The sequence below is a fragment of the Kryptolebias marmoratus genome, linkage group LG5, assembly GCF_001649575.2.
Source record: "Kryptolebias marmoratus isolate JLee-2015 linkage group LG5, ASM164957v2, whole genome shotgun sequence".
NCBI classification, from domain to species: Eukaryota; Metazoa; Chordata; class Actinopteri; order Cyprinodontiformes; family Rivulidae; genus Kryptolebias; species Kryptolebias marmoratus.
Window position 1 is genome coordinate 9,998,733 of NC_051434.1, and position 13,396 is coordinate 10,012,128.

At 43.2% G+C, this 13,396-nt stretch overlaps 3 protein-coding genes across 4 annotated transcripts in view; 1 reads left to right on the forward strand and 2 right to left on the reverse strand.

Moving 5' to 3' along the window:
- Nucleotides 1–390: 390 nt before the first annotated feature.
- fabp4a (fatty acid binding protein 4a) lies at nt 391–1,680 on the reverse strand. Its single transcript, XM_017419532.3, has 4 exons — nt 1,517–1,680; nt 1,114–1,289; nt 884–985; nt 391–673 (listed from the first exon to the last, which is right to left on the reverse strand). The coding sequence occupies exons 1-4, from the start codon at nt 1,587–1,589 to the stop codon at nt 620–622; spliced, it is 405 nt and encodes a 134-aa protein (XP_017275021.1). The 5' UTR covers nt 1,590–1,680; the 3' UTR covers nt 391–619.
- A 1,259-nt stretch (nt 1,681–2,939) lies between these two features.
- mrpl53 (mitochondrial ribosomal protein L53) lies at nt 2,940–5,936 on the reverse strand. Its single transcript, XM_017419546.3, has 3 exons — nt 5,793–5,936; nt 4,072–4,184; nt 2,940–3,141 (listed from the first exon to the last, which is right to left on the reverse strand). The coding sequence occupies exons 1-3, from the start codon at nt 5,885–5,887 to the stop codon at nt 3,023–3,025; spliced, it is 327 nt and encodes a 108-aa protein (XP_017275035.1). The 5' UTR covers nt 5,888–5,936; the 3' UTR covers nt 2,940–3,022.
- A 4,594-nt stretch (nt 5,937–10,530) lies between these two features.
- Nucleotides 10,531–13,396, forward strand: part of pag1 (phosphoprotein membrane anchor with glycosphingolipid microdomains 1) — a 45,665-nt gene continuing 42,799 nt past the window's right edge. The window contains exon 1 of one of the 2 annotated variants that reach the window (XM_025007243.2): nt 10,531–10,817. The gene's annotated coding sequence lies outside the window, so the exon portion shown is untranslated. The remainder of the gene's footprint in view (nt 10,818–13,396) is intronic. The other variant, XM_017424969.3, reaches the window with a different exon arrangement.

The window sequence follows — 13,396 nt, forward strand, 5'->3', positions numbered from 1 at the left end:
CCAGTTTCCTGCCATGGGAAAGTGGCTGCTACCTCTCAAACAGGGTGGGGGGAACGGGACTGCTTTTAGTTTGTACGCCACAGGCCGTTCTGTGCTTCCCAAAAAGGAAACTGAAACATTTTTTCCCTCCGACCTTTAACACTTACAGACATCAGGATGCCTTCACTTTTAAATGGAGGTTTTTTTAACAGCATATAAAGTTTAAAAAAAAATTTAATGTGGAAAACATTTCCCCACCATTAGTCAGGACATCAGCTTGTCAGTGCTCCCATTAGGGAACTTTTTTTTTTGGTACAACATTCCTCCACAGGGTTTACTGAACATGTCAAGAATGTGATAAATCCAGCCAAGTGTCAAAACCGATCAATTAACTCAGGCACAAACTCTTAATTTGTCTGCATTCATTTTTTATTATCATTTATCTTTTTTATTCAAATTCACAACAATCCAGGCAGATTTGAAGACAAAGAGGTACAAAAATCTGACTTTTGGCAACACCACAAGGAGGTTTAGAGGAGTACAGAGCGGAACAGGTTCCTTTCAGTTTGGGATTACGCTCATTGAACTGAGCCCGTCATCCAGCAGTGCTTCCACAACGAGGGGGTGGCAAGTGGGGGCATCACGCCTCCTTGACGTACGTCCTCACTGCAATCACTTCTCCCATAACGCATCTCTGTGGGGGGGACGACACCAGCTGGGTTAGAAATGTTGCAGCTTTTCAATTTTCTTCCTGGATTGGCTTCAGCTTTGCATGACAATTTCAGGTTCTCCCACATTAGTTCATGGGGGAATATTGTCTGTTACTTGTGCAACTACAATTTGAAGACTTTGAGAGAATTAAGAGTGTAGTTTTGACCTGAAATTCCAGTCGAAGACATCTTACCGCTATCAATTTCCCATCAGATATGTCCCTCTCGATACACGTTTCTTTGCCATCCCAGCTCTGCTTCTGCAACAGCTTCCCATTTTCCAGCGTCACCACAGTCTGCAAGACAGAAAGCATTGAGGATCTGTTGACTCCAGCACATTTAGGCGTCAGATCATGGCTCATTATGAAAAAAAAAAAAAAAAAAAAAAAAAAAAAAAAAAAAAAAAAAAAAAAATCACACCAACCCTGGTCTTCCTGTCGTCTGCGGTGGTCTCGTCGAAAGGCTCGTTTAGTTTGAACTTGACCTCGGTGGTTTTGAAGGTGCTCTGAGACTTCATGCAAATGGTTCCCTGCTCGTCCAGGCTGAGGACGAAGTTGGGTTTGGTTCGGTTCCCCACCTGGCGGGTCGCGAACCCCACACCTGCAGCGCGGGAAAGAGACGAGAAGCAGCAACACGAAGCACCAAATTAGTGGTTTTTTACCCCCTCATACAATACAAGCTGGTTTTAATGCTTAACAGCAAACAGGTGGTTAAACTATTTCAAATGCGTCACTTAAGTCAGTCCTAAAGAGACATAACATGGCTGAAAACCTTAAAAGTTAGCTTAATTTAAGAGCAAGGTCAACATTTTTAAATCAAGGCCTTACCGAGAGCTTTCATGTACTCGTCAAAGTTCTCGCTGGAAATCATCTTCCATGTTCCGACAAACTTCTCGACCATCTTGGCAGCAAATTTTAATCGGCGATATCCTCTAGAACAACCCGCTGACAGCCTCCGAGCCGAACTCTTTGACCACCAGCCCGGCTCTGAGTGCTTTTAAAGGGCCTGGGGTTTTTTTGGGGATGCGCGATAGAAACCAATCACGGCGCGCCACGTCACACAACAGCCGTTCAGCTCCCGCCTCCCACTGATGCTCCTTGTGTCCTTGTGTTGTAAAATTAGCATCAATAATAAAATGGTACCTCTGGTCAGCGTTTAGAAAAAATAATTAAGGTGAAAAGCAGCAATTTAAGCTATTTTCCACGCAAAGTGGATTTAACTCACACAAAAAAAATAAAGATTTTATTGTAAAAACAAAACAAAAAAATGCTCCTCAGAACAATTTTAGTCACTTTTATCACAGAAAGAAAACTGGGTATTTTCTTAAATTTAGAGTTAATGGTGAAAAGCAATTTAAGTAACGAGGCCCACGTGAGAAGCAAAGCAAACATGACCAACAAAACATAAAGAAAAATCAGCTTTTCTGCCTGTTAGCAAAATATCTTGCATCAAATTTGAACGAAACTCTCAGAAAGTGATCATTGGTTTTTAATCTACTGATTAACTTTTGAAGTAAACTTAATTCAGGGTGGACACCGCAGCCATCAACACAAACGTGCCTCTAACTTAGTAAGACTTAGACTCTGAGCTGAAGTTGCAGTAGATGAGTCGTTTTCACCACAATGGAGAAAACTCCATCTTTTCAGATCATAACGTGGTGTTAGTTTCACACGCTGGCATAAACGTTTGTGTCCGATAATGCGATTTAAGGTGACACACCACTGATATAAACCCAAAGAAAATACAGGAATAATTTTCCCTAGGAATAAACAATTCTTTATTTTCAGTTTATGTGTATTTTTATCATTGTAGCCTTGATGCAGGAGGGCTAAAATAAACCCACCGGTTTGCTGTTATGTGTTGCATTAAAAAGAAAAAGACCATAGAAGAGCGCCTGGGCTAATTAACAACCTAAAGAACAATGTTTCTTAACAGCTAATAAGCGTTTGATTTACAGCAGTTAAACAAAAAAAACATTTCAGTAAGAGTACATTTATCTGGGAGATGAAAACAGGGGATGAGATCAGCATCAGTTCAGGGTTTTAATGGTAAAAAGCACAGAGGATGATGTCTACTGGGTCAAAGTTTTCTTATTTCCCCTTTTGGTGACGCTGCATCTAAACCTTTGTGCCAGATTGCATCATAGCCTGGAAGCTGAATAATCTCCTCACGGACGAGTCTTTTATTAGAAACAAAAATGACACATTAAGCACCGATCCACAATAGCAAAAGAACCCAGAAAGATCACCGTGTAGAACCAAGGAGAAGATTTTATTATACATGTCAAACACGCAGATAAATACAAACACATGTGTACAGGAGCGGGCGCGGCATCATTTAGCTGCCGCGCCTTTCGTCTGCGGGTCCTTGTCTGTGCAGCGGGACTGAAACGCGCTCAGCATCTCCCGGCACGTCAAACCGGCCCCCTTCATCACCAGCCTCTCTCCGTCAACTGCAGGTAAAAAAACCCCCCACAATATTATGACTCAAAATGTCTCACAGAGGGGAGGAGCACAAAACAGGGGAGAGTTGACGGAGTCAAACCATCAGACAACGCTGACTTTTGGCAAACATTTGTACTTTTTGCTAAATGCGGTGATATCAGCTGGTGCATCAGCAAATGACTAAATATTGTTCCCGTCAGACGTTTGGCTGCGTTTGAAGCAGAACTGACAGGGATTTTTGTTTTTCCTGTAAGGTGTAGTATCATCATCCTTTCAGGGGCTTTAGTAGAGCCAGTTTAGATCAAATGGGGGAAAATAAATGACAAGTAACATAAATACTGCAAAAAGTTCCCATCGCACTTCATTCCTCCCTGGACGACCCGTTGAACTGTTAGCATTTTAGCTCCGAACCACCAGGTTACCAGAAGAACATGAAGTTTGAGGACATCTCCATGAACGCAGGCGGCATTTCCTGGTTTCTAGACGAAGATTTAAATCCTTCAGAATCAGATTTAGTATTTTAATGACATTCAGCCAGAGGATGGGCATAAAATATCAGAGCGAAACAGGTTGAATTTGGTGCCAAACATGGCAGTGGATGCTCGTTTGTCCTCCCATCAGCAGGGAGAAAAGGTGCGAGGAAGAGGAGATTATCCGTAATTGCTCTGAAAACTTCAAAGTCATTACTGGAATAACTGCGAGCACGTTATTTTGAATTTATTGGAGGAAACATACAAGACGACAGCCTGGAATTGTTATTTTTATTTTACCCAACACAGCCTGAATCGGTTTTTACGGTGTCATCATTCTGTGCTCGAGTTATCCCAGAGCAGAGAGAGTCAGAAAGATGCTTTTGGTCCGCAGTCGGCTTCAAACCGATGTTTCTTTCTCGGATAAAAAAGAACAACTGAACCGTCACAGGTGAGCGAGCACCTTACCGTAAGTCACGTCAACGACGGGCTCAGACTTGTCGTGTTTCACCGTGCACGTCACCTCGCAGTTAATGTTGCTGGACCGGGCCTTCTCGGAGCCCACCAAGGCCAGAAACTCCCTGTGGGGCAAAAAAAACAAACAAACCGTCCGAGTGATTAAAGGCTGCGGTTAAAAATCAACCAGTGGGATTTCTGTCAAGCTGAAGTCCTGTCCAATCAGCTCCAACATGCATTTCCCAGCCAATAATGATGGACGTTCATTAAAGTTGGTTTCAACATGTTCTATGAATCTTTATGAAGTTTTATGGCTTCTTGTTGAACATTCAGACCATTTGAAACACATTTAATCATTTTAAATGTCAAACCTGATGCAACGTTGACCCCATCTTCCAAACACGCAAATGCTCTTTATCCTCTAAGCTGCAGGCCTGGTTCTATTCCCCTCTCCCTATCCTTATTTATATTCATTTAATATGCATAGAATGTCTAATTAATTGTTGATTTTAGTCTAAAACATAGCGGTTCTCTGGAAAGATTCGTAAAACTGTCAGTCTTCTGAATAAAAAAAAAGGGTTCTCTCAGCTTCTGCAATACAATATCAAACATAAAAAACAACATTTTCTGGGAATAAATCTTGTAAATTAGTTACCTAGAAATGAAAACAAGGGAACATTTCATTGGTAAGTGTTGAAATCTGATAATCCAGCTAAGAGATATTAAGCTTCAGATGAAGTCAAACTCAGGTTTGCTAGAAAAATAAGACTGAATGACAATAAAGTCATAAACATTCACTAAAAACCAAAGATGCCACATCAGTCTTATTAAACGTTTTCATTCCTGGGATTCAGTTTCAGGAACCTGCAGCGTATCTGGAACTGAAAAGACACGAAGGAGCGCACTTTGCTCCTTATTTTTAAGATCCGGTGCAAATCTGCTTGTAGACGACAAAAACGAAACAAGAGACTTTATCTAACCAGACCTGAAAAATCCTGTTTTTATTCTGCAGGGAAAGGTGTTGAACACAGAAACAAAGGTAGGTGAATTCCAGCTAATAGGAAGTGTGTTGGTTTTAGCTGTTTTATGTTTTTTTAAACTGGACTTTTATATTTAAAACAACAACATATTTCAAACACTAACAACAAAAACTGCATTTTCTGTAAAAATACAGCCTGCACAAGAGAGCTGGACGACTTTGCTGCAGAAGTGGCTAAAACTAAAAGGTCAAAACACCAGCTAAAAGATGCAGAAGGCTAGCTAAAAGATGAAAGTAGCAAAAAATAAGCTAAAAGCTAAATATAACAAGCTTAAAGTAGCAAAATACTAGCTAAAAAAAATCAAAACACCAGCTAAAAGTAGCACAATGGTAGCTAGAAGTTGGTAAAAGTCCAGTTCTTGTATTTCTCTTGATGACATTACTGTCAGTAGAAACTGTCTCACAGCTAAATATTATCTGGACATATGTCCTCCTCCCTGTCCAATCAGTCAGTGTTCATTATTTCAGTTTTGACCCTAGATTACACCCATATTTGTCTTAACCCTGAGCAGAAAAACGGTTTACGTACAGGTTCTCGGCCTGAGCCTGAAAACAACACATTTCAGATTCAAACCTGTTGTGAAAACGACCCCTACCGTCGCGACGGCTGCGGGTTTTTTCACGCAAACCGAAGCCGAAACTGTCACGAAATCCCGCAAAACCCGACAGCGACGTCCGGTGAACGCTTTCTTACCGCGTGGACCGGACGTTGGACTCGAAAGGACAAAACTGGACCACTACTTTCTTCACGGTCTTCAGCACCACCGAAGCTTTACCGGGGGCCGCCATGTTGTTTCGCTGCGGTGACCTCTGACCTCCTCGTCGGGGAAGCGACGTTTTGACGTAAGGGCCACTAGATGGCGCCAGAGGACGTGAAATGAACTGAGAACCGCTGTAAACACGATTCATTTACAATTATGAGATAATTGGTGAACAATGCTCTGTAGTAAAGGGATAATTCAGCTTTTTAAAGTGGGATTTCTGTGAAAGGTTATAAACAATTCATATTCTGTCTGTTGCTCTGAGAACAACCTCAGCTTGGAGAAACAGTGTGCGAGGCTACGACCAAAGGAAAGTGCTGCATCAGATATGCATAATTTGTCTGTTAGCAAAATATCTCCAGAACCACTTTCCTGATTTTAATTAAATTTGTACAATGTACTCCCTGGACACACATCTACAACTGATTAACTATCGGAACCAGCTGGATTCAAGATGGCCGCTGCAGCTAATCAACCTTAGCAAACACAAGGATGGCTTTAACTCAGTCAGTTTTACAGACATTGAGCTGAAAGTGGGTGTGGTAGTAGCCGAGAGTCATCCTCAACACATACTCTGAGCACAACTAGATCTTGTGAGATCCATATTTAAAACATTGTCATGAAATGCAGCTTCAATATGCAGTAGTTGCTCATTTCAGTCAGTGAATATGAATCTAATCAATGAGCTGAGCAGAGACTGTGCAGTTCTCAGTTATATCAACTGTAGATCTTTATTTTTTCCTGACAGCCTATTCATGACAGCGTAAAGAAAAACTACTTAAAGTTTACGATAACAGCCGCCCATTGTGGTAACCGGTTTAGTGTATTTATAGCTCCTCGATGGAGACGTTCAAGGAATTCACTTTAAAATGCAGCACAGCTTGATTTGTGAGCAGCGGGACCCTGTCCACAATGACCTGACAAGACGTGTTGGGGGAAAACCGAAGCCAAACCAAGTGTGGCACCCGCCTGTGATCGTCTCCGTCGTACCGAGAGGAATCAAATCAGTGTTGGGGCGAGGGGGCAGGAGGTCTGTCAGGATGGGAGTCAATAAAGGCGACAGAGGGGCGCTGCTCCACAGCTGAACATTGGTGCCAGGTTTTATCCCTGGATGAAACACGGGTTGCTACTCTGGGAGAGTGTTTTTAGGTTTTTGTTAAAGGTTGTCAGAATTATTTACTGATAGATTTTAATAAAACTTGTAGAGAGTAATCATTAGATGTAGAAATATGACTGATTCAAGATGGCCGCCACGGTCAACTTGAATAACTTACCTTTAATAAACACACAGAAGTGATTATAAATCAGTCAGTTTTACAGATATTGAAGTAAAATTTGGCATGGTAGTGGCTGAGACTGATCCCCAACACCTGCTCTGAGCCTTCTCTGAAAGATCCTTCTTTAAAACTTTGCCAACAACGATTCTGAGTAAACTTGGTCTGTCTGTTAGCAAAATATCTCATGAACCACTAAACAGATTTGATTGAATATTCCAGGAAACAATCACTAGACGTACATTTACAGCTGATTAACTTTTGGAGTCAGCTCAATTCAAGATGGCCGCCACAGCCAACCAACTTTAGGAAACGCAAACATGGCTCTAATGCAGCCAAGTTTACAAATACTGAGATTAAATTTGACGTGGTAGTAGCTGAGCATCCTCCCCAACACATGCTCCAAACTCCAAGACATTGTTTTTTGTTTTTGCCTAAAATTTTTACATTAACTGCTAGCGCTGTTGTCTGTTAGCAAAATATCTCATGAACCACAAAGCAGACTTTAATGACACTTTTACAAAGTAATCACTGGGTGTAAAGCAATCACTGACTGTCAACTCAGCCAGTTTTACAGATGCTGAGCTCAAATGTGACGTGGTAGTAGCTGAGAGTCACTCGCAGCACGTCCTCTGAGAGCGACATTGTTTTCTGGGTTTGACGCCGTCGTTTCTCAGCAGAAGATGATCCAAGCCTGAGGAATGCCAGGCCTTTCAATAGATAACTTGTTAACCCTGAAAAGAAGAAGGAAAAAAAAAAAGCTGCACGTCAACCAGCTCCTCTACCCCGTGTGCACTTCCTGAATGCCAGCGCTGCCACTGCTGTTTATTTATAGAGCCTCTCTTTTCAGGGCGTGCAAAGAGTAGAGCGTGTTTTTTTTGTTTGTTTTGTTTTTTGTTTCTCAGCTGAGCACGCCCAGCGCTTACACCAGTTATCCTGACTTCAACACGCCTTCATTCTTTTTCCTGAACGTCCGACAGTCCGAGCCGGCCTGTGACAGCTGGACTCTAAATTTAGACGTAAAGCTACCGAAAGGCAGAAGCATTTCCTTCACACACACACACACACACACACACACACACATACCCCCCCACACAGGGGCCTGCTGTAGGAAATGTACTCTTTGCACAGCAATAAGAAAGTGGGGGAGACGGTGCAGAGAAACAATGAAAGCTCGAGGGGATGTTTGACCTAAAAGGAAAACAAGTTATTGTCTCGGTGTAAGGTTTCATCCATCAAGGCCGGTGATATGTTGTTCACAGAGGCGGTGGCACAAAACAACATTCTGCTCGCGTCGTTCTGCGATGCAGGGCTCTGTAACGATCCCCACCAGCGTGCCAGAGCGCAGTTCCTCAGTGCTGTTCACACCTCAGGTTTAATTAGATGTGAATCTGTACTGCAGAGGCTCTGATGTTATCGGAGTGTTAAAATACAAAACTGAACATCCCGGGTGTTGCACACAGAAATACCAGAAAGAAACGCTCCCCAGGAGGCCGATACGCAGACTGCAGAGCAGCACGGCTCCTCGGCAGCAGCCAGCCCCTGTCTTTATTGTTTCCATCAATTAGGTTTGTACCTTCGAGCTCCTGTGGTTTGTCAGGGGGTCCCCAGACGTCTTTGTCGTTCTGATCTTTTGGAAGGGCATTAAGTGGTATGAACAGTCATAATCTTCCCTGTCGGGGATAGCTCTTTGAACAGCTTGAGTTTGGAGAAATAGGAGATGAGCTAATGGCTGGTCTGAGTTAAGTCTAAGACTGACTGCCTCCGCCCTAAAACAACTTCAGTCTCAAAACTGTCGCAGTGGTTCATGCTAACAATGCTCCGTAAACCTTCACATCTCACTTTGTTTCACATTAAACAGTAAATTACACAGAACTCTATGAGTATCTGCAACAGCAGCTAGCTGTAGCACTTCCAGCAGCTATATTAGGACAGTGTAAAGGTTTGAAATGTGTTAAATTTCTACAACTGTTGCAGCAATCCACTTTGTAGTGATGGGCAGATCCATCCATATCTTTGTACTGATCTTGATCAATTAATAGTTTAAAAAATGGGGTATTTATATTTAATTTTTGCATTGCATCGTAACACTCAAACTAAGAAAAAAAAATCTTTTAATTTGTTCTCTGTTAATTTATAAACCTTGTCCAAATTCTGTCCCAGGTTTTAACTAATTATTTATCCAAAAGAAAAACAATCAGGTTTCAGCAATTAGGTCTAGGACTATACTGTGACTATTAGCCATTTGTGTATTTATTCAATATCCTTGGTGTAAAGTGTAAATTTTGTCCACTAGTTCTCAAATACACTGCACTAGTTGCACATTTGGTCATACTAGTTCAACATTTTGGTGAACTAGTTCAACAAACAGCCATAACTAGAAACACTATTTGCCAACCTGTGGCACTTTAACCCAACTAGTTGGAGCAGAAATCATACAAGTCAGCCAGTTTGCCACACTAGTAGCCCAAAAGTTTCAACTAGTTAGCTTTTTAATGCACTAGTGGACCACTGAACCTAACTAGTCAATGACTGTGTAAAAATAGTTAACTAGTAACCTTAAAGGGCAACTAGTCAACACAAAATATTCCCACTAATTGACTGGTGGTAGTCAAATATGTGCACTAGTCAACTAGTATGTCTTGAAAATTTAACTAGTTGACCAGTAAACACTAAAATGCTCACTAGTTTACTTGCGGACACATTTCTGGGATTACCAGTAACCTGTCAACTAGTTGACTGGTGAACCTAAAATGTTCACTCATGAGCAAGTAAAGAGACTAGTGTGACTGAAGTTAGCTTTACTAGTTAATTAGCTGACTATAGTTTTAGCTTTTTTGTCCTTACAAGTTAACTAATGTGACTAAGATTGACACTAGTTGACTAGTGTGCCTAAAATGTTCACTAGTTAACTAGAAAGGACAAAAATATTCAGTAGTTGACCAAATGTGTAACTAGTGCAGTGTTGTGGTAGTAGATGTGAATGACACTTTATGTCAAGAATATTGAATAAATGCACAAACAGCTCGCCATACACCTCTTTATAAACTACAACATCATTAAAGATAAGTTTTATGTAAACAGAAGAACCCTGACATACACAAATAGCAGTGTGTGTGTGAGTATACATGAAATGTGTTTACTTTTGTGCTTTCTTTACAGTGCAGAAAACACACACTCATTATTATTTTCCTTTAAAGGTAAGTTATTCTTATTTGTAGGCACTATAAATCGCTAGCCCACCATAACCCTGGATGTAGAGGACACGTAATCGACAATATTTCCCATAATGGTCCTACTTTAATGGTCGTTTCAGCTCATTCTGATCATACACTACATTTCCCGTGATGCCCCGCGCGCCTGCTCTCCGTGACTCCTCCCCCTCCGCCCGCCGGCGCTCTGGACACCACAGCCTCTGCTGGCGGAGCGGCCACAGCGCGAAGCGGGCTGAACCGAGGAGCTCCGCGTCTCTCTGAAATGCTCGCAGGCTGCGGGTCGGGTCACACCTCCACCCGTGGCCCCTCTCTGCCCCGTCCCTCGCGCGCGCACGAGCACCGCCTCTCGTGGTTTCACCTCCTCCGTTTAACACCTGGAAGGCTCGGGACGAAGCAGCCGACCGAAAGGCAAAGAAAAAAAAAATCCCCCCTCCGGCCGCCGAACGAGCGCTGATTAGTCAACGTGAAGGTAAGTAGGTTCTCGCATCTGGTTGTGAAAGTTGTGCAGCTTTCAGGGGGTGAGGTTCGCATTAATGTGTGTGTTTTTGGGGGAAACTTCACCGCCTGTCAGAAAGGGAGGACTGCGGCACTGAGAGCCTAAATTGTGACAGACAGAGACTTGTTGCCCTCCAGCCTGATGCGACGCTTCTGACTCGTTTTGGAGCCTCTGCAGGAGATCTAATCACCTTCAGATTACCTGAAAGACCTTATCATAATGATTAGACCCCCCNCCTCAACAATATGTTAGGGGGTTACATCATATGTGACCTTTTGTGTTTTATTTCTCTGGACTTTTCTGACACAATTTTTAACCTTAATGGTTACCCCCCCCCCCACACACACACACACACACACTCACACCTCCAAGAGCAGTCATAGGAAGTTATCAGCCATCTCTGCAATTTATGGCTGAACTATATGTGTTTTAAAAATGCAAATCAACTTCCCTCTTATTCTTGAGATGTCACATCTAAAAGCACACACACACACACACACCTCTCTGACTGGTGTCAACCTTAATGACATGTATGGTTTTATAGTTTCCTCTCTTCCATCTCAATGTGAAGCACATTTACCAAAACGCTGCGGCACGCTTCTGTACAGTAGGTGTGAATCCAGTCTCTCCCACTGCCAGCCTGTCAGATAAAGCCCTCTTTTCACGCCCCGGTGGGTCTCGTTTATCTTCACGCCCGCCCAACCAAAAGCAGCCATCGCTAACCCCCCTCCCTGCAGCCCATGTTGATGTGCTCAATTGTTGAATGTTCTGGCAGCAGGGTGGCTGTCACACAAGTTCACTTCAGCGAGCACAATTTGGCTCTCTGTCTGAGCGTCCCTTTGCATTCGCCGCACTTCCTCGTGCTGCTGCGCGCTGAACCCTAATGAGATGGTGTTGGTTTGACACCACCTTTGGATGGAACCACACACTGGCTACTGTTGAAGGTGGCCGTGGAGCACTGGATGAAAGCCCTTCAGTTCGTGGGTTTGGATGATATGAAATATTTCCAGAGGCTCAGCCCTGCGTCGTCGTCCTGTTGCTGTTGGAAAGGTCAGGTTGGGACATCTTTGCATCACCAAACCCCCCTCCGCCCCCAGTCGCTCCGTTAGGCAACAGACTGCGTGGCGACGGATGGCAAAGGCTTTAGTTGCCCATGCTGAAATTTGGAAAGGAGCTGCGGGCAGCTGTTGCACAAAACGACGGACATGAGCGAGGGCTGGGGGTGGGGGAGAAAACTGGGCAGGAAAGCCCCATCTGAAGGTGGGGTAGTCAGCTTTCAGAGGGTGTGTGTGTTGCAAGACGGGGTTTACCTCGTCTGACTGACCTTAAAAAAATCCAGAAATCCACTTTAAATTTGGCGTGGTTGGAGCCGAGAGTGGTCCCCCTTTGCCTGTGTCTTAGCAAAATACCTCATTCAACCATCGGATGAAGCGGAGATGATCACTGGATGAGCCTCTACCTTCTGCAGCTAATCCAATTCAAGATGTCCGCCACAGCTTAATGACGTTAGAAAACACCCGAGTGGCTCGAACTCAGTCGGTTTTACAGATACTTGGCTAATATTTGGTGTGGTGGTGACTCAGAATCATTCACAGAACGTACTTTAGGTTGCTACTCACTGCACAAGATCTGTGCTTAAAACTGTAGCAGTTTGTCTGTTAGCAAAATATCTCATGAGCGAGTGGATGGATTTTTATGAAACTTACAGGAAATGATTGTTGGATGCGTGTCTACAGCTGATTAACGTTTGGTGTTAGCCAGCACACAAATGGCTGTAACTCGGTCAGTTTTACAGATATTGAGCTGAAATTTGACGTGGTAGTAGCTGAGAGTCAGTCGCCACACGTGCTCTGAGTGTGACGTGATATGGTACGTGAGATTCTTTAAGAGGTTGGACCAAAACTGCTTTAACTTTGTCATTCCTCAGCTTAATGGTAAATCGGTTTGAAACTCTGGCATGAATGGCGGCGGGTGATATGCATTTCATCACAAAAAGGCTGAGTTAAAAAACTGTTCTTGTTATTTAAATTACACATTAATTAGCTTTATCTCAAAATGGGGTGTGCTTATTTAAAAAATCATACTAACATTTAGATTATCTTTTGGTCATACCGCCCCGCTGCAGGGATTTTTTGCGTTCATGTGATGTTTTGTGTCATTAAACCCAACCGTAACGTCGCTGTGTTGGACCCGGAAGGCCTTCCTTTTCTGGAACGGATAAATTATATCCGACCGCTCCGCGAGCTGCGCTCCATCGCCGGCTGTCAAGATGTCGTTTAGCATTTCACAGTCAGTTAAGCTTCAACAAGCGAGAGCAATGTGCCCATCATTCGAAGGCAAACATGGCAGCGCGTGGCTGCGCACCCCAGATTTTACAATTACCCCGCACGCCCCGCTTGGCTCTCCTGTCCATTTAATGTCCGCACACCGGAGGGAATCAAACTGGAGTCTGGAGGAGCCGACAATGAGGGTTTGGATAAATCGGCCGAATGTAATCATTTACTTGTATTAGTTGAGAGGGGAATGCGTTGTTTGGAGCTAAAGCAATGATC